At 42.3% G+C, this 20,918-nt stretch overlaps 1 protein-coding gene across 9 annotated transcripts in view; it reads left to right on the forward strand.

Moving 5' to 3' along the window:
- Positions 1-20,918, forward strand: part of LOC126250272 (glutathione S-transferase theta-1-like) — a 320,818-nt gene that overhangs the window by 281,233 nt on the left and 18,667 nt on the right. For 8 of the 9 annotated variants that reach the window (XM_049951552.1, XM_049951553.1, XM_049951550.1 and 5 more), the window contains 2 exons: positions 6,201-6,288; positions 6,377-6,527. In XM_049951552.1, the coding sequence (XP_049807509.1) occupies positions 6,201-6,288; positions 6,377-6,527 (239 nt within the window). Of the gene's footprint in view, positions 1-6,200; positions 6,289-6,376; positions 6,528-20,918 lie in introns of those variants that run through there. The other variant, XR_007545678.1, reaches the window with a different exon arrangement.

Here is a 20,918-nt window from a genome sequence, read left to right on the forward strand (position 1 = left end):
CACCCGGCATCATGGTGTGGGGAGCGATCTCCTACACTGGCCGTACACCACTGGTGATCGTCGAGGGGACACTGAATAGTGCACGGTACATCCAAACCGTCATCGAACCCATCGTTCGACCATTCCTAGACCGGCAAGGGAACTTGCTGTTCCAACAGGACAATGCACGTCCGCATGTATCCCGTGCCACCCAACGTGCTCTAGAAGGTGTAAGTCAACTACCCTGGCCAGCAAGATCTCCGGATCTGTCCCCCATTGAGCATGTTTGGGACTGGATGAAGCGTCGTCTCACGCGATCTGCACGTCCAGCACGAACGCTGGTCCAACTGAGGCGCCAGGTGGAAATGGCATGGCAAGCCGTTCCACAGGACTACATCCAGCATCTCTACGATCGTCTCCATGGGAGAATAGCAGCCTGCATTGCTGCGAAAGGTGGATATACACTGTACTAGTGCCGACATTGTGCATGCTCTGTTGCCTGTGTCTATGTGGCTGTGGTTCTGTCAGTGTGATCATGTGATGTATCTGACCCCAGGAATGTATCAATAAAGTTTCCCCTTCCTGGGACAATGAATTCACGGTGTTCTTATTTCAATTTCCAGGAGTGTAGTCAATTCACTCAGAGGCGCATACAGATATATAGTGTGTAACAGCACTCCACTTGCAAGAATACAGATTAAATGCTTTTAGTGCCTCCTCTCCATCTTCTCAGGCATAAACACTATAATGCTGCCATCACAGCCAGATAACCACTTCATTTTGCCAGGTTATATACATAAATATACAGTGAGGAAAATGAAAAATAAAAATGTTTAGTCAAAATTATTAGCTTCTTGTATGCACTAATCTCTACTCACTTTCCATTCTCTATTGTGTTTCATTTTAACTCAGTCATAGTATCCATCTCACACAGAGCTATTTGCTGTAGGTGTTAATGTCATGAGAAAGTAAAATTTTTATATTTCCTCCTCTTTTTGTGTTGTGTTTCTTTAATTTATTTTACAATTACCTGGATTGGTGTAATCTTTTATTATATTTGCTGAATGATTACATTACCATTACTATCACCATTGCCTCATCTTCTCCTGTTAGTTTGTTTATAATTAATATTTTATGATGATACTGACATCATTGCTATGTGAAAAAATTACTGCTTGGGCTTAATAATCTTGGCATAAGAAACATACTTTCTAGAAAATTTGTCTATCACACTGTTGGGTGATCTAGTAGGAACTGGTATACCTCATGGGGCTCTGTCATTAAACTCTAGCAATAATTCATTTTCAGCAGAAATTAAATTCAAGGAAACTTCCAATTTGTACTAACATAATGATAGATATTCTGTAATGATAGATATTCTAAAGGCCAGTGGCTATCAAGAACTAATGGTATCTGACATTTACTATAGTTTTAGTTCTCATGTTTTATATTTGGAAATGAAATTCATTAGGCAGATAATTCCCCATATATAGCATGCAGTAATCTCCCTTTACTGTAACATGTACTCCTAACATCTCGTGAACCCGCCCTTCATCTATATTTTTATATTTTAATTTTTTGGGCAAGGAGTGACATTATACTGAGTGCACTATCCGAAAATTACCTCGAGCAATTAAACAGAGAACTGACTCATGGAGATAACATCTTGGACCTACTGACAACAAACAGACCCGAACTTTTCGACTCTGTAAGTGCAGAACAGGGAAACAGTGATCATAAGGCCGTTGCAGCATCCCTGAATATGGAAGTTAATAGGAATATAAAAAAAGAGAGGAAGGTTTATCTGTTTAGCAAGAGTAATAGGAGGCAGATTTCAGACTACCCAACAGATCAAAATGAAAATTTCTTTTCTGACACTGACAATGTTGAGTGTTTATGGAAAAAGTTCAAGGCAATCGTAAAATGTGTTTTAGACAGGTACGTGCCGAGTAAAACTGAGGGATGGGAAAAACCCACCATGGTTCAACAACAAAGTTAGGAAACTACTGCGAAAGCAAAGAGAGCTTCACTGCAAATTTAAACGCAGCCAAAACCTCTCAGACAAACAGAAGCTAAATGATGTCAAATTTAGTGTAAGTAGGGCTATGCGTGAAGCGTTCAGTGAATTCGAAAGTAAAATTCTATTTACTGACTTGACAGAAAATCCTAGGAAGTTCTGGTCTTACGTTAAATCAGTAAGTGGCTGGAAACAGCATATCCAGACACTACGGGATGATGATGGCATTGAAACAGAGGATGACATGCGCAAAGCTGATATACTAAACACCTTTTTCCAAAGCTGTTTCACAGAGGAAGACCGCACTGCAGTTCCTTCTCTAAATCCTCGCACAAACGAAAAAATGGCTGACATCAAAGTAAGTGTCCAAGGAATAGAAAAGCAACTGGAATCACTCAACAGAGGAAAGTCCGCTGGACCTGATGGGATACCAATCCGTCTCTACACAGAGTACGAGAAAGAACTTGCCCCCCTTCTAACAGCCGTGTACCGCAAATCTCTAGAAGAATGGAAGGTTCCAAATGATTGGAAAAGAGCACAGGTAGTCCCAGTCTTCAAGAAGGGTCATCTAGCAGATGCGCAAAACTGTAGACCTATATCTCTGACGTCGATCTGTTGTAGAATTTTAGAACATGTTTTTTGCTCGAGTATCATGTCATTTTTGGAAACCCAGAATCTACTCTGTAGGAATCAACATGGATTCCGGAAACAGCAATCGTGTGAGACCCAACTCGCTTTATTTGTTCATGAGACCCAGAAAATATTAGATACAGGCTCCCAGGTAGATGCTATTTTCCTTGACTTCCGGAAGGCGTTCGAAACAGTTCCGCACTGTCGCCTGATAAACAAAGTAAGAGCCTACAGAATATCAGACGAGCTGTGTGGCTGGATTGAAGAGTTTTTAGTAAACAGAACACAGCATGTTGTTCTCAATGGAGAGACGTCTACAGACGTTAAAGTAACCTCTGGCGTGCCACAGGGGAGTGTTATGGGACCATTGCTTTTCACAATATATATAAATGACCTAGTAGGTAGTGTCAGAAGTTCCATGCGGCTTTTCGCGGATAATGCTGTAGTATACAGAGAAATTGCAGCATTAGAAAATTGTAGCGAAATGCAGGAAGATCTGCAGCAGATAGGCACTTGGTGCAAGGAGTGGCAACTGACCCTTAACATAGACAAATGTAATGTATTGCGAATACATAGAAAGAAGGATCCTTTATTGCATGATTATATGATAGCGGAACAAACACTGGTAGCAGTTACTTCTGTAAGTATGCGTGCGGAACGATTTGAAGTGGAATGATCATATAAAATTAATTGTTGGTAAGGCGGGTACCAGTTTGAGATTCATTGGGAGAGTCCTTAGAAAATGTAGTCCATCATCAAAGGAGGTGGCTTACAAAACACTTGTTCGACCTATACTTGAGTATTACTCATCAGTGTGGGATCCGTACCAGATCGGGTTGACGGAGGAGATAGAGAAGATCCAAAGAAGAGCGGCGCGTTTCGTCACAGGGTTATTTGGTAACCGTGATAGCGTTACGGAGATGTTTAGCAAACTCAAGTGGCAGACTCTGCAAGAGAGGCGCTCTGCATCGCGGTGTTGCTTGCTCGCCAGGTTTCGAGAGGGTGCGTTTCTGGATGAGGTATTGAATATATTGCTTCTCCCTACTTATACCTCCCGAGGAGATCACGAATGTAAAATTAGAGAGATTCGAGCGCGCATAGAGGCTTTCAGACAGTCTTTCTTCCCGCAAACCATACGCGACTGGAACAGAAAAGGGAGGTAATGACAGTGGCACATAAAGTGCCCTCCGCCACACACCGTTTGGTGGCTTGCGGAGTATAAATGTAGATGTAGATATGGACTGGTTCACAAAGAGAACATAGTTTGTTGCTAAATCGACGTGACCATGTTGCTGCCTAACATGAAAACATCTCTCTTCATTTTATATATATTAAAATTCTTAAAATTTAACTGGAAAGTTGCTTTTAGTTTATTGACTTTTTGCACTTAACACACTTTCTACCAAGGCATAGACCCAATCATACTCTTATTAACAGTCAAATGCATTCCACTTTCACACTGCAGTGTGCTATTGCTTTACGAAATAAATCATTCAGGTTGCATCGGGCCATGGTAGCCTTTATATAACAGATCAAAGAGAAACGTGTTCTGCCAATGAAAGTTGCTGGCCAACAATAATGATATGGTTTTATGCACTGATGTTATGTACACACATCAAAAAATGTTTTGCATTGGCCCGGTTCCCAGAATTCCTGAAGATAGATGTTGACTGTGGATATTGTATCACAGACACAGTCCCTTTGGACTGTTCAGAGATGTCACAAAATCCGCCCAAAGATGTAAACAACCAAGCATGAGCAGCGCCTGTTAGACGGAGCGGGTTCGATAGCCAATTACTTCCATTCATTCCACCAGGAAGGAGGTATACAGTTCGTAATGTCTGTAGTTCAACCATGCCTAGACATTCAGTACCATAGCTCGATTGCATCTGCATTGTTACTTTGTACCTGGAAGGGCTCTCAACTAGGGAAGGGCTGTTTATGGACGATGTGACCCACCAACCACTCTGAGGGATCTACGCCAAATCACCGTTGAGGAGTGGGACAACTGCACCAACAGTGCCTTGATGAACTTATGGGTAGCATGCCACGACGAATACAGGCGTGCATCCGTGTAAGAGGACACGCTACTGGGTATTAGAGGTACCAGTGTGTACAGCAATCTGGACCACCACCTCTGAAGTGTATGGTGGTACAACGTGCAATGTGTGGTTTTAATGAGCAATAAAGAGAGCGGAAATGATGTTTATGATGATCTCTATTCCAATTTTTTCTACAGGTTCCGAAACTCTCAGAACAGAGGTGACACAAACCTTTTTTTGTGTAGTTAAGTGCACCTTCCGCATGTAAATTGTATCATTGCTCACTATTAATCTACCAGTTGACATAATATTTTCCAACTCATAACTCATTGCTATAGCAACTATTCAGATAGGTGTTGTGTCACATGTGCAAGCAAGTGTTCTGTGCAAAACCTGAATGACAAATCTCCTGCACTCACATGCTAGTGCATGACCAGTAGCACTTGGGCATTGTTGAACATAATAGCGAGACAAGGCTCCTCTTGGGAAAGGTGAGCGTAGCTCCAAAAGTTCCAGAAAACTGGTAATGTGTAAGGGATTTAACAAATCATACTACTGTCAATAGTTGTATCCCTTACAATCTATCAATAATTTACTGTATTTTGCTTATGTTATTCTATCTTTCCTAACCATTTTTCATACGTTGTTCTTTCTCTTTAGTGTTATCATAGACCCTGTCCAAACTTTTAAATTCTTTCCATATGCAGTCCATTCCCCCCTTCCCTCCATCCCCCTACCCCCTTCCCCCTTCCCCTGGCACTTCATATGTTTTTCTTTTTTGTTTCCCATAAATTTCATATATTTTATGTTTTTAATTTCAGACTACTACTGTTGCATGACTTTTACAACAGCTACTATTATATTTTCAATAATTAATCATGACTTCGTAATAGTTGTTCACTTATTGGCTTTCCCTTTCACTGTTGTCTGCCCCGATAGCTGAGTGATCAGCGTGACGGACTGCCGTCCTATGGGCCCGGGTTCGATTCCTGGCTGTGTCGGAGATTTTCTCCACTCAGGGACTGGGTGTTGTGTTGTCTTCATCATCATTTCATCCCTACTCGGCATGCAGGTCGGCCAATGTGGTGTCGAATGTAATAAGACCTGCAGCAAGGCGGCCGGACCTGCCCCGCAAGATGCCTCCCAGCCAATGGTGCCAAATGCTCATTTCCATTTCCTTTCACTGTTGCATCAGTTAGCCACGAAAATTTTAGGAGCTGTGGCTAAAGTGGGGGGCTTCTGTTTTGTTCACTCCTTTTATAAGATAAATAATCCATCCTTTTGTCTGAAGTATAGTCTTTTTATATATGTTTATAGCTGTTTAACAGTCTCAGCTTTTATCCCTACTTTTTTGTTTGTAATTTATCTGTTGTGTCAGCAGATATTTGTTAACATTTTGAAATCAGGTGTTTATAACACCCATCTTATTTCAAACAAAAACCACATCATTGATTGAATCCCTTTTGATAAATTCATAATTTTGTTTTTCCCAAATGATTAATTATAATTTTATTGTTAAAATATGTTTACAGGTGAGCAGTTTAGTGAAGAATTCACTAAACTTAATCCAATGAAGAAGGTTCCTGTGATCAAGGATGGAGAGTTCACATTGACTGAAAGGTAACAAACAACAAATTCTTAGTATTAGTCCCATACACTGTGCTGCTAGTATAAGTTCATTTTGATTTTGAATTTATTTTTGCTTCAGTGTGGGTATTTTACGATACTTGTGCCGAGAGAAAAATGTTCCTGACCATTGGTACCCAGCAGACAGTAAAAAGCAAGCAAGAGTTGATGAATACCTTGAGTGGCAACATACAAACACAAGGAGTAACTGTGCACTTTATTTTTTGAATAAGGTTAGTTCGAGAAGTGATGATTATGTGTGCTTTAGTAATGTTCTACTTCACTTGTTTACAGCCTCGTGTATCCCGATAGCCTCCCTTTTTCTGCTGAAGGAAATAGGCTTTATTTCATTCATTTTTTTAAATAGATTGGCTATACCTGTGCAAATTCTAGAACACAAATAGTGTGTATAAAGAAAACCAAACACTGCAAAGCGATCCCTAGGGTACCAACCTCCCTTATTGCAATGTAGATTTTTATTTGCAGAATTAAAATTAAAACAACCAAGTATAAGAAAACACCAAATGATATACACACAAAACTAGAAAATGCAGTATAGTAAGGAACAAAATACTGGATTTTCAAAGACAAGAGCCCACAAGGGTACACTTCCAACTACACTTGGTCTCATTTCAAATACTTCTAGGAATAACTACAAAAACAGTGAGAGAATATGGGATAGTTGTAAGTAAACAACTAGAATTCACTCAGATACAGATTTATTCACACTTAGCTTCTACACAGATACATGTATGGAGGCTAACTGCCGTTAGCGTCCAACATCCTGCCCAAAGCCCCCTCCTCCAAGATAGCACACTTACGCACAGAACAAATATCGATATTTATAGCGCTCTCCGCCACATAGCACCCCCCCCCCCCCCGCACAGTATGGAGTACGTCCCTGTGAATGGGGGGGGGGGGGGTGAGAAGTTAGGAAGGTAACGTACAGTTCTTCTGCGTCAGGCGGAAGCGGTCGACTGGTAAGAGACCGGGGGGTGAAACCCGGTACGTCGACGGTGAAGTCAGCAAGCGACGCCGGCGGCTGAAGACGACGTCCCGTCCTGGAGTGGAGGTGTAGCACTTCGTCAGCCGGCAGGTGGAGAATCACCTTGCCAGAAGGCCTAACAAAAGCACGCAAATTGCCACACGCAGCACTTCTGCTCAATTTAAAGCGGCGCACCACACGAGATTCTGCACTTCCTCCATCAACATTGTCTCACGCGAGTACCACACACACCGTATCGCCATGTACGACAACAGATAATTTATGTATGTCATCAGGGTGCACATGTGTTGTGAATTCTTGGGTGGCACCTGTACGAGCAATGGTAGGGAGGCAGGGAGGTGTGGGAAAGCCATGGCAGGGGGAAGCATCTGCTAAGAGGGGGGTGGCAGGTGCACTGGACTGCGTAGTAGACGACCTTGGGCGATCAGCTGACATACGAGGGAGCGTGACCGAAGGCAACGAGGAGCCAGCGTGGATTGAACGGCGTGACAAAGAGCTGTCACACGAAGATGGTAACACAATGGTAGAATCCGAGTGGTTGGCAGTTCGACTGCGAGGGCTGTGAGGAGTGAAGCCCCGAAAAGATTGGCCACTCGAATTAGATGAACGCGGAGAAGGAGCAGTGCTCGGCAGAGAAGCACGCTGTGGGGAATCAATACCCGAATGCATGGTATGGGAAGATGGATGGCCGCTCGAAGCAGGAGTGGGAGAAATAGGGGCAGAACCAGGGAGGTTCACCTGAGGCCCAATGAAAGCTGGTTTCACTCGGTTGAGTGAGACCGTGGTTACAGAGTCTTTTATGAGGAGATCCATGTTATTCTCAGAGCGTTTGACGACCTTGTAAGGACCTGTGTAGGGCGACTGCAGCGGGGCTTTCACTGAGTCATCTCTGAGAAACACGTACTCACAAGAGTCAAGCATGCGCGGTACGTACACGCGCGGAGGTGTATGAGCAGCCGGAGGTGGCGGCTGAATTTTGCTGCAGTGCAAGCGCACCTGCTCGAGAAGTGAAGGGAGTTCAGAGGGCCGTGGAAGTGGGGTGGGAGTGACTATTCTCCAGGCAAAACCAGAGGTTGGCCATACACAAACTCGGCTACGGAACCCTTGAGGTCTTCCTTGAAAGTCGCACGAAGGCCAAGAAGCACGAAGGGCAGTGCCTCTGTCCATAGTGAGTCATGGCAACGCAGGGCAGACTTTAAGGTGCGATGCCATCGCTCGACAAGCCCATTGCTTTGGGGGTGGTATGCAGAAGTATGAATTTTGACAATACCACACATTTTACATAAGTCAGAGAAAACTGAAGACTCGAATTGTCGCCCCTGGTCAGTGGTGAGGTAAACAGGTGAGCCAAATCTAGAGATCCACGAATCTAAGAATGCTCGACTTACTGTCTCTGAGGTGATGTTTGGAATAGGCACAGCCTCAGCCCACTGAGTCATCCTGTCAATAGCTGTAAACAAGTAATGGAAACCCTCGGAGGGGGGCAAAGGGCCTACGAGGTCGACATGAACAAGGTGAAACCGGCCTGGCGGTTGGGCAAAACAGCCAAGGGGTGTGGAAGTGTGCCTGGAAACTTTGTTCTGTTGACACACCATGCATGCCCTTGCCCAAGACTGACAGTCACGGCGCATGTCTCTCCAGACAAACCGTTCAGCTACCAAACGGGTGGAAGCTTTGACACCGGGATGTGCTAGTGTGTGTAGTTTGTCAAAGACCTGGCGTTGAAGGGGCTTAGGAATGGATGGCCGCAATGTACCAGTTGATTCATCACACCACACTAAGTCAGATATACCAGGGAAAGTAGAGCGTACCGGTTGGAGAGAGGAGCTGTGGTCCGAAATTAACTGCATGGTATCGGGGTCTGCCGATTGCAACCGAGGTAGGTCCGTTAAGTCAATTAAGGTTGTGACAGCACCAAAACGCGAGAGAAAATCGGTGACAACATTGTCCGCTCCTCGGATGTAGCGAATGTCATTTGTAAATTGCAAGATGTAATCAATGTGATGGAAGCATCGTGGGGGCGGATCAGCCGCAGGATTTTTTATGGCAGGAACCAACGGCTTGTGATCAGTGAGCACATAGAAATCTCGTCCCTCAACATCAGTTCTGAAGTGTCTTATGGTCTCGTAAACTGCAAGTAATTCTCTGTTGAATGCTGAGTATTTCTTCTGCGCGTTGTTTAGCTTTTTTGAGAAAAACTGCAGGGGGGTCGTAACATTGTTGTATGTCTGACTCAGTACTGCACCGATAGCATTGTCACTAGCGTCAGTAGTGATAAACATTGTGGCATCCGCACGTGGGTGAGCAATAGTGACAGCGGAGGCCAACAGCTGTCTGAGTTCGTTAAATGCCTTGTCCATGTCTGGTGTCCATGGTACCTGGCGGGTGCCAGAAGTTTGTGGGCCAGCGAGAGCATCTGTGAGAGGAGCCTGCACCGCAGAAGCGGCTGGCAAATGTTTTCGGTAATAATTAACTGTTCCAATGAACCTGCGCAATTCCCTATAGGTCTGAGGGCGTAGCATCTCGAGAACAGGCTTGATCTTGTCCTGCGGTGGTGTCAGACCGTCCAATGACACAACATAACTTAGGAATGTGACGGATGACTGGTGCAATTGAGTCTTTTTATTGTTCAGTTCAATACCAGCGGCTGCTAAAATATCTGTCACGACTTGAACACGCTCCTCACTCTGTTCCAAAGTAGAAGCAAAAACCAATATGTCGTCCATGTATACGAAACAAAAGTCTAGATGGGATAAAGTTTGACTGATGAAACGCTGCCACATTTGGGGGGCATTTTTCAACCCAAACGGCATAAATTTGTATTGGAACAGCCCGAAGGGAGTGGTTATGGCAGTCTTTTCAATATCCTCTGGAGCCATAGGATTCTGATGAAATGCATGCTTACAGTCCAAAACAGAGAAGTACTTTTCACCTGCGAGCGCATGATTGAAGTCTGCAATGTGTGGGACCGGATATTTATCAATGATGGTGCGGGCATTTAAACGCCTATAGTCTCCGACCATACGCCAAGTACTGTCTTTCTTTTGGACAAACAGGATAGGACTAGCCCAGCAACCGGAAGAAGGTTCAATTATTCCCTTTTGTAACATATCATCCAATTGTTCTTTTGCAATTTTCATAAATTCCGGCTTGAGGCGGCGTGGGCGTTGCAATATGGGCGGACCATCGGTTAGACATAACCGATGAACTGTGCCATTAGTGACTACTGCAATACGTGGCGCGGCATGACAGTCAGATGTCCGTGAAGCGGAGCAGGCAGTGGCGGACGGGCCAAGCTGTGGCGCTGAGGGCACGGAAGTACAAGTGTGCCAACCGCTCGTAGGCTGCGTAAAGGCCGCACGCGTGTTAACATGGGCGATGTTGGTACACTGGTTCTTGATAGCGGGTCGTGCCGCTACGAGCTCTGTAGGCTCGAGTGGGCGTGGCCGAACATCAGATGGCCGTAGTTCATTGCCACGAGCTTGGCAAGTCAATTGTCCATTCGGAACGCAAGGAGCATGAGCACTCGGGCATACACTATCATTACAAAAGGGGGTGCTGACACAGTTTACAGAGTTCACAACATTGTCGTTAACGTGCGCGGGCACGGGAACATCAGATTGGCATGGACTGACCTTGTCTGTAGCCGACGAGTCATCTGCTTGTAGTGCCGCGAGGCGTTGTTGTGTGGAGGCCAACTCGTGGTGTATGTTGCGGAGATGCAGCAGTATTTCCGTACATTCCATCCGCAACTTCGAAGACTTGGCGCACTCCACTAGCCACTTGTTTGTCCAAGATTGCAGCTCCAAGGATAGGTTTACACACTTCTTAGCACAGCACACATGTTTGGTGTTAGCCGAACTGTCACTTGGCAGAGCGAAAGGAATATGTTTGTTAAGGGGAGGGGGGGGGGGTAAAACACAGTATTTTGCACAAAATCTAGTGACAACTGATAGTGCTTGAGGAAATCAATTCCGAGAATAGGTTCTGCAATTGTTGACACTAGAAACGTCCACTCCAGCTTGCACTTGGGCGAAAGTTTCACTGTATACAAAGTGGAACCCGAACACTGTAGGGTAGACAAGTTCACTGCACGAAGTACTGTTTTGTGTGGTTGCACTTTATTGGTTGCTAGGCGAACCGGCAGCAAAGAGACATCTGCGCCAGTGTCTACCAGAAAACATACACCTGATCGTAAATCACGAACATAGACTCGACCACACTTACTGTTGTTGTCTGAAACGGAGTGCAACGTGGGATGGTGCCCGTTGTTTACATCGCAGGAGGTGGCACCATAGCCTACCTGCGGTTGGAGTTTGAGTAAGAACACGGTGACTGGCATTTGCGAGCTTGCTCCCCGAATCTCGCGTGGAAGAAACAGTAAGGTTGGGCGGGCCTGTGCTCCTGTGGGTAGTTGGTAGGAGACAGAATATGTGCCCCAGAGTCTTCCACAGAGGCCGATGCAGTGTCGTTGTGGGGAGTTGAAGGTGCAGGCAGGGCGGCTAGTTTAACAAACTTGTTATTAGCAGCACCAGACAAGGGCATGGCGTCAGAAAGCGTCTTAGTGCGGTCACGTCCAGAATGCAATGCACGGAGCTCACGTTGCCTGGCGGAGTATGCTCTGTCGGCGGCGCGTAAACGTTCATTTACTGGCCTATCTTCATACGCAGAGATTGCAGTCTGGACAGGCAAAGGCAGCTTTTCAATCCAGATTTCTGCGAGCGTGTCATCAGGCATAACTCGCTCATCGGCGAGAAGACGGATGCACCGCCACAACTGGGACGGAGACCTGTCACCGAGACGCTCTTCGTAGATGAGCTGTCGCACATTTTCTCTCCTGGTTTTAGAGATGCGCTCCAGTATTGTCTGTTTCGCCACAGCATACTTCCCTGCTAGGGGGGGTGCTTTGACCAGGTCGTAAATTAAATCGACGCGGTCGTGAAGATGGTTCATGAGGCAGGCGAAGCGTGTGTCGTCGTCCAAAGGACGGACATTGAATGTTTGCTCAACCAGGTTAAACCAGAACTCCGGGTGAGCGGGTTTCAAGTCCGGTAATTTCAGCAGATTCGGCTCTGCAGTCACTGCGGAGGTGTGCCTATTACTTCGGATGGAAGTAGAGCATGCAGAAGATAGTGAGTCCGAATTATTGGCGTCTCGTAATGCGGGAATCGCGAAATTCACTTGACGCCGGGGAGGGGGGGGGGGGGGCAGCTGAGAAGCGACGGACGCTCAAACGGTGTGAGGATCGTAGTCAAAATGTGCATTCTCATTGACGTGGTAGCTCGGAGAGAAGCCACAAGTGCTTAAGTACGCTGGTGAATGTCCGTTATGCACACAGTATTCACTCAACCGTGAGTGGTGGGGCTGGTTGTATATGTCAGAGTAATTACTGTCCAGCACAGAATTGTTGACTTGATTAGAAGCAACACAAGGATCCCACACACGTCCACTAGGATGCACACTCGGTGTGATATTTGCTGTTTGGTGAGCATTGGACACCTGTTGACTAGCCGGCGCGGAAGGATATACACGTGGCGGGAACTGATTCGAGTTTGAATTTACTACTGGATTTTCCAAAGTAGCAAAACCTCGCTCGACGCCACGAACTGTATTGAATTGTGTGTTCGACACAGGAGTAGGAATGTTCTGTCCAACACTCTGTGAAGAACACGTGGGAAGGTCTAGGCTAACAAAGCCAGAGTCCACGACCGTTGGCGGTTGGAAGAAACTGGCGACACTCGATGAATTCCACTGCATGTTCTGGCTGAAGAATTCCGAAGATTTTTGCGTCATGTCCACTACAATGGCAGGAGTGCTGGAGAGATGTTGCTGACATCCGGGCGGCGGTGAGTGCTGAAAGGCCATTGTCTGGAGCTGAACAAAGGCCCTCGCGATCGTGGAGAAACCCGACGCGGTAGGAGTGTAAATAACCTTCGGGCGGTAACTCAGATGCGTATTACACAAAAAACGGGGTCACCAGTGAGGGAATATGGGATAGTTGTAGGTAAACAACTAGAATTCACTCAGATACAGATTTATTCACACTTAGCTTCTACACTGATACAAGTCCGGAGGCTAACTGCCGTTAGTGTCCAACATCCTGCCCAAAGCCCCCTCCTCCAAGATAGCACACTTACGCACAGAACAAATATCGATATTTATGGCGCTCTCCGCCACAACAGTATTGGTGGTCTGCAAGGGAGCCTAAAAGAATACCAAAGACCCCAGTGGTGGAACAAGCATATGGTATGATAAGGTGTCACAAAAGAAATGCCGATTTAATTATTTTCTGGAAAGAAGCTCAAGTGAAGATTGTGAAAAATAGAAACATTCCGTAAAGATCTCAAGGAAAACAATTGAAGAGCTTTTTTTCCCCCCAAAAACTCAATAAATGCAATAGATACAGTTTTTGTGTTTTCATGTACATAGAAATGTTTGAGCATTTTATTTTTACACAAGCACTAGATCTCACTGACATTAATAGAGCACTGCAATGAAATAAATTAAAATTTAATCTTTATAACATTATATCAAGGTGTGATTCTTCCAGTTTTTTTCAAAAGTCGATAAATGCTTGTTATTATTACTGGTATCTGTTAAGTTGACTTCTTTAATTCTATGTATTTTTTTCCACAACTAACATTTTTAGCTTCTATAATGTTTATTATATGCCTCCACTGTCATTAAAACACTCAATTTTGCATATATTATTATATATAGCATTTTTAATTGATAGTTTTTTTACTCTATTTAGAGCATAAACAATAATAATAGAGATACAGAGGCGTAATAAAATAACAGCAGTGATAACTATTTTAACATAATTGTTTAGTTTATCAATACTACATGAAGTATGAAATGAATAACACAAAAGTACATTACAATCACATTGTTATTCTCAAGTTTTCCCTCTTATATTTATATGTTATCAAGTTACCTTCCATTAGAAATGTGGGTGCACTCAATGACTATGATAAGACTTTCAAATGATAGAGCACGGCAATCAGTCATCCTTTTCTTTCAGTTTTTATTAGGTAAATCTAGATTTTGGCTCGTGTCTAGCCATTATAAATGCACTATTTCATGCTATCAATGCATGTCCTAGTACGTCAGTCCCCTGTTGTTTGGACTTCTGTCACAGTTCGTTCAAGAGTCCCTGGCTCTGAGTAGTCTTGAACGAACTGTGCAGAAGCCCAAACAACAGGGGACTGACGTAGTACGATATGCATTGATACCATGAAATAGTGCATTGATAATGGCTAGGCACTAGCCAAAAATCTACCTTTGCCTAATAAAACCTGAAAGAAAAGGATGACGTTATACGTCTAGGATGTCTTTGTAAAACTCCTTTACATCCTCTGAATTTCAAAATACTTTAGCAAGGCAGAAACATCTTTCTTCTTTTCTTTGCTTATGATATTTTGTTTTGGTAAAATGGTGGATGTCAGTACTATTGGATGGCATGATTTCTTCCATCTCGGGATGTCAACTTGTACTGGATCTCCAGAGTATGTATCACTTACTGACACATTAACAATTTTCTTTGCTTTCATGTATGAGATGTCATGTTGGCTGTTAATTTTGAACAACAGCTTGGATTTTAGTACTTCCTGCAGACTATTTTTTAGATTTTTGACAGTCCAGTCTGTGTTTAGAACTTCGAGAGTACCATGCTCAACTAATGTATCATAATATTCTTTAGGAGACAAAGTGCTTTCTTTTTTTGTATAAGACATCCGAATTCCACCAAACATTCAGACTGGAGGCACATAGCTATGCCCACAAACAGAAAAGAATTGATGAATATGATTGAATTTTGCACTGTTTTCCAAGAACGCTGTAAGCATTGCCATCATACAACTGCTTTTCTTTTAGATGCTGCAAGAATCTGAGAATAGATTTAAGAATTGGTGCCATCATCTGGTTGTTTTTTATATAAAGTCAGAAAGAAAGTCCAGCAAAGCCGAAGCAACATTAGTGCATCCTCTTGAAGATTCTGTCTCCAACTAGGTTTAGAAAAAGATGCTTTCCCTTTTTTTGCTCCTTAGTATGGGTCATGATGCACAGATTGTATAATTATACTTGTCTAGCATAGAAAACCTCACTGACCAGTAGTTTTGGAATAGGCTGGTTTTGTTGCATGTCAAATCAAATCTTAGTTACAGTAGGTTTATCTTCTTTCATTGTATCATAAAACCACTTTGCACAAATTTTATGTAATCTGTGTCTAGTTCATGATTCATTCTTCTTTTGCAGACACATTTCAGGTTTTATTTCCATTAAACCAGCCTTACAAGTGGAGTGGATATCAGTAAGAGGTGTCCTGAATGGTAGAGTGACATGTTTTTTGACATATTTAAAAAATATGTGCTTGTATTTTGATAAGGAACTTTGTTTCAGTTCAAAAATTTTTTCTTTCTTGACAGAATCACTTGAATATTTTATTGACTGTGAAATCTGAAGGCAAATAACCTCTTGTAGGCCTCCCCCTTTCATGGTGGCTCTCTCTGCATTTATATCTTTTTATATCGTTCTTATTGGCAATAGTAATCCCCGTATGATCCTTTCCTGTTCTGCTGCCTCCTCTGCTTTCTTATGGTGACCTTCCTCCTTCAGGGAACCTGCATGTTAGATAGGATAACCTGCCCTTTGACATGCCAGATACTCCTTGGAAAGAGGCAGCACAAACAGGCACTAATTCACTATCCTTTTTGCAATGGTATACTGCACTGTCACTGTTTTCTTCATTTTTGCATTCTTAGTGTTCACTACTCTATGTTGAGCACCCCACAAACCAAACATCATTATCATCCACTACTCTACGCTATGGTGAAGAAATATTAAGAAATTTTAACATGTTTATGTTGATCCATTTTATTTAATGGTGTCATGTGACGATGAAAGTGGGTAATATCTCCATATCAGATTTCAGTAGTTTTGCAGTCTTTCACCCCTGTAGCTTTTGAAGGCAAAGCCTCAAGTCTGTGATTGCATTAAATAGGTTACTTTTTACAATTTTTGCTTCGCATTTCAGGTCAATGTAAGCTTTTCTTGAATCAGGAATTTCTCCCATTGGAACATCCTTTGACCTGCATCTCATTTTCAGAATCACAAGTATCATCATTCATTCTCTTTTTGCTTGCAATACTTCTTTGTAGACATACATGTGAGCATCTAGTGAATACTTGTCTAAAAGTAAGCTGCAGGTGTTCTGATGACAATGAAGTCTCGCTGCAGCAATATTCCCACCAGTAAATATTGTTACAACAATGAATAACATCACTTAAAGTGACAAGTATGCTCTGTTATTGTTGACTGTCTGCTGCAGAAATTTGTCGATTTTTGCTATAACTGTAAGAATGCCTGTATCATGTTTTGCTAAAACCTTGTGATTTGGAGTGTTCAGATATATGGCAGTTGTCAACTTTTGATAAAACCTGGGTTGATGTAAGTGGTCAGCATTATGCCATTATCTCATGTAATTCAATTTTGAATTTTTTTGTGTGTATCGAGTTTTGAAAAAACGCTCCTCGATTGCAGTACAGAAAGGAAAAGTAGAATGACGTTTGTACAAATGTCTAGAAGAAGCAAATAATAATAAAATATATAAAATCACATAATTTAGTAAAAAGAATAGCAAAGATTTTAGAACAACTAAATCGAGTGAGAAGGATGTGCTGTTAATATTGGATAAAGATATATATTGGCTATAGTATGAATATCAGAAACAGTTGCTCAACAAAGATTTCCCAGTTACATAGGTTAATGAACAACTTAAGATCCAATGACCTTCAAATGATGCTACTAGAGAGGAGAGAAACAAAACTAAACCAAATAAAAAAACTGTTAAGCAGCTGTTCCAGACTAAATATCTGGTGAACTGTTGAACCTCTTCATGATTGCTTGTGTCACATGGCTTACAGAACTTTTCAATAACATTTCGTAATTTGGAGTAGTTCCAGATGCTTGAAGAAGTAGTATACTGATCTTTTTATAAAAAGAAAGGCGATATGGGTGATTATGAAAACTGTTAGAGAACTGAAACTTACTTTACATCGAGCCAACCCAAGAATTGCACCCGGCAGGCACGGCCATGCTACACGGGTGCAGGCAGTGTTATTCAGTGCCGCATACATGACCCTGTGTCACCAGTGTTGGCATAGGAGCGAGAGAGATAGCTGCGGAATGAGTGTGACCACACAGCACTGCTCTGTGCTGGGCTGTCCCACAGTCAGATCCAACGTAAACTAAATAACAGAGGAAGCGCAGCTCTGTAAAAGTGGTCAATGAGCGGTAAAACAAGCAAACCATTTACTGTTTAGGTAACAATTAGTGTTCGTGTGGTAGAATTACTATGCAAAGCTATAGAAAACAATATCCAAAACTAGAATCGTAAAACAGATTAGCAGTTTTCTGACCCACAGGTTGATTCTATTAGTATAGCACATACACACTTATCATATGTACAGTAGGCGTCTTCTGAAAGACATATCAGTTTCTTAAATGAACTAGTGTCATAAATATTCTATTTTAGAAATAATTTTACATAAGGGAAATAGAGTCTCATTCTTCCTGTTAGTAGTTACAAGTAAATATGTTTTGTTGTACCTCATGCTACACCTTTTTGTATCCCTTTTCAGAATTTAGGCATCGGATCCTTAGTTTGCTGTTTTGTATGCAATAATTTTAAATGATCAAGTTTGAAAACTTATTTTTAAAAAATAGAATTAAGGTTATAAAGACCTTTGATTTCTATAGTCAACATTGTTAAAGAAGACACTTAATATTTTATATGATTTTCTTTTTGGAGGAAGAGATTTTTTCTAGGTTTGGTACAATATTTTGGGAGACTGCTAACCTCAAAGAATTATTCAATGTTTTTTCACTAACTATTGAATGGTTCTTAGTTTTAGCAAGCTTTAAAAGGGGAAAAAAGCACTCACAAATATATGTGGAACCAAACATTGAGAGAACTTTGGCCATCTGCTTGTGCAAAAGAGGTTACTTCTCTCATGGAAAACAGCTGTTAAAGTCATCCAAATTTTTACAAATATGAAAGGCGTCCTTCAGATGAATATCGCACTGCATGTGAATCAGCTCTAGTTGAAACACTTGTGAGACATCCTCTGTCCAAAGGGAAAACAGGCAAACAGATGTATCTAAGGCTGGTTGAAGCTCACTTATCTCCAAAAATCTGTTTTAAAACTCTTATTGTAATTCGCAAATGATTTGAACATAATCTGAAAAATCCACATCTTCATTAATGATGTCTAATGCAGAGAAGTGTCCGCAATTCTCCTCGCACAACTGATTCTCCCACAAAATAAGTTTTTTTTTAAATGTTTGAATCGTCTGCACTAAATCAACTACAGAGTGATTTTTGCCTTGGAGTGAAATGTTCAAAGTATTTAAATGACTAGTTATATCACTTAAAAAAAAAAAAAAAAAAAAAATTGCTACCCACTTAGGATCAGAAAGTAATTCTTCTGGACGTCCTTTTGTTTCCGAAAAAGATATTGATTTCATCCCTCAAGGAGAAAAACCGATGTAGCAGCTTCCCTCTGTTCAGCCACCTTATTTCGGCGTGGTAGAGGATGTCTGGATATTCTGCTTCGATATTAGCTGAAATTCTTTGAGTAGACAATTAACCGTTTGAACCACTGTGTCCATAACATTCTTTATGTTGACAATCTTTGCACAGGATGTCTCCTGGAATATCAGACAATCGACTGGCACACATAAGGAACAGCTGACTGCAGTCATTTTTGACCTGATGTAGCCCAGGAATCCAGTGCGTATCCCTCGTAGTGCAGGGGCTCCATATTTTGTTACACAGGTCAGGTGTTCCTATTTTAAACCCATTGACTCGAGCACATTTTCCACAGCTAGAAAATTATCCAAACCCATGATTGTGTCTTTTAATGGTATAAATTTGAGAAGCTCTTTGGTGACACACAGATTGTTGTCAACACCCCAAATGAATATGATGAGCTGAGAGATGTCCACAATGTCTGTGGACTCGTCAAGAGCTATAGAAAATGAAATGAAGTTTGCCGTCCTCTCTATTAATTGCTGCTCCATATCTGAGGCCATATCTTTGACTAGGCGAGCAACAGTTTAAGGCAAAAGAGCTATTTTTTTCAAATTTTTCCATGAGCTCTGCTGGACAAATACAAGCCACTGAGTCTACCAGGTAATCCTTGATGAGATTACCAGCTGATGACATACTAAGCATTTGGCATGATTTTTGACAGCAGTACAAAGGAAATTAATTTCCCACTCGGATTTAAATAGTGTGGATGCACCACTCCTCTTCTTTTTTGTCTGCTGCTGTTGGCCATCCATCTCGATCCACTGTAACCCCTGTCTATTGACTAACGGCTTTGTGTCATATCAATGCTTTTAACCACTGCTGGCACAGTGATCTGTCTTCCTTACAAAGTGCTTGTACAACAGCATGGTGAGGTGTGGCAGGGACTGCACAGTCAGCTAAGAGATACAGCTTGGCCACTGCAACAACATACAAATTCATCCAGGGCTCAGGCCTCAGGTCTTTTCAACGTTGACTACCAGGCCAACTTCCCTTGTACCTCTCTCCAGTTGTTGATAGGCATCAGCCAGCACAGGAGTGTTACATGTGCGTAATGCCACATCATCTGCATAGGCTATGTACTGCAGTGAATGATTAAAAATGGTTCCTCCTCTATTCAACTCTATTTTACTTATGATTTTTCCAGGCAGAGTTTGGACAGTAGTGAGGACATATTGTCTCCCTGTCTCAGACCACAATGCCACTCTTGAGATGCTATCATAGGCTTGTTTCAAATCGATATAAAGCTGATGTATGTTTATTTTCTGTTCATAACATTTTCAAGTGGTATGTGTAATGTGAATATTTGGTCAGTTATTGACCTATTTCCTGAAAAGCCACTCTGATCGTCTCCAATTCTTTCTTCCACATAGGGAGTAAGCACTTTTGGAGAACACTTTATATGTAGTATTTAGCAGGGAGATTCCTCAATAGTTCTGGCAGTTTATCTCCTTTTTTATGTATGGGTCACATAATAGCCATTTTCCACTCCATTGGCACACTTTCCTCCTGCCAGATGCTTGGTATTACTTTGTGTATTGCTTTCCTCAGTGTTTCCTTACCATATTTGAGAAGTTTCGCCTGGATCTGATCTTCTCCAGGTGACTTATTGTTTTTTAAGGTCTTAATGCTTTGCATCACTTCCTCCTGTGTGGGCTCTGGCGTTAAGACCTCTGATCCATAATAAGTTATTTCCACTAGTTCTTTTTCTAATCCTTCTACTTCTGGGTCCAATAGCTCATGGAAGTATTCCACCCATCTGTCAAGTATTTCATTACTCTCCCTTATGAAATCCCCTTCTTTATTTGTACATACATTTGTTCTGTCTTAAAACCTGGCCTTTCCTTCTTTAATCTTTTGGTACATTTCATGTACTTGCTTCTCTTTCCTAGCTGTTCAATTTCTTCCATTTTTTTTCTTTTCTAGTGCTCTTTCCTTCTGTCTGAGAACCCTCTATGCTACACAGCACTTCTCATTATATTCATTCAAATTTGCTCTAGTTCTTCTCGGAAATAATTTCACTTGTGT

This window comes from Schistocerca nitens, chromosome 1 (assembly GCF_023898315.1).
Source record: "Schistocerca nitens isolate TAMUIC-IGC-003100 chromosome 1, iqSchNite1.1, whole genome shotgun sequence".
NCBI lineage: Eukaryota > Metazoa > Arthropoda > Insecta > Orthoptera > Acrididae > Schistocerca > Schistocerca nitens.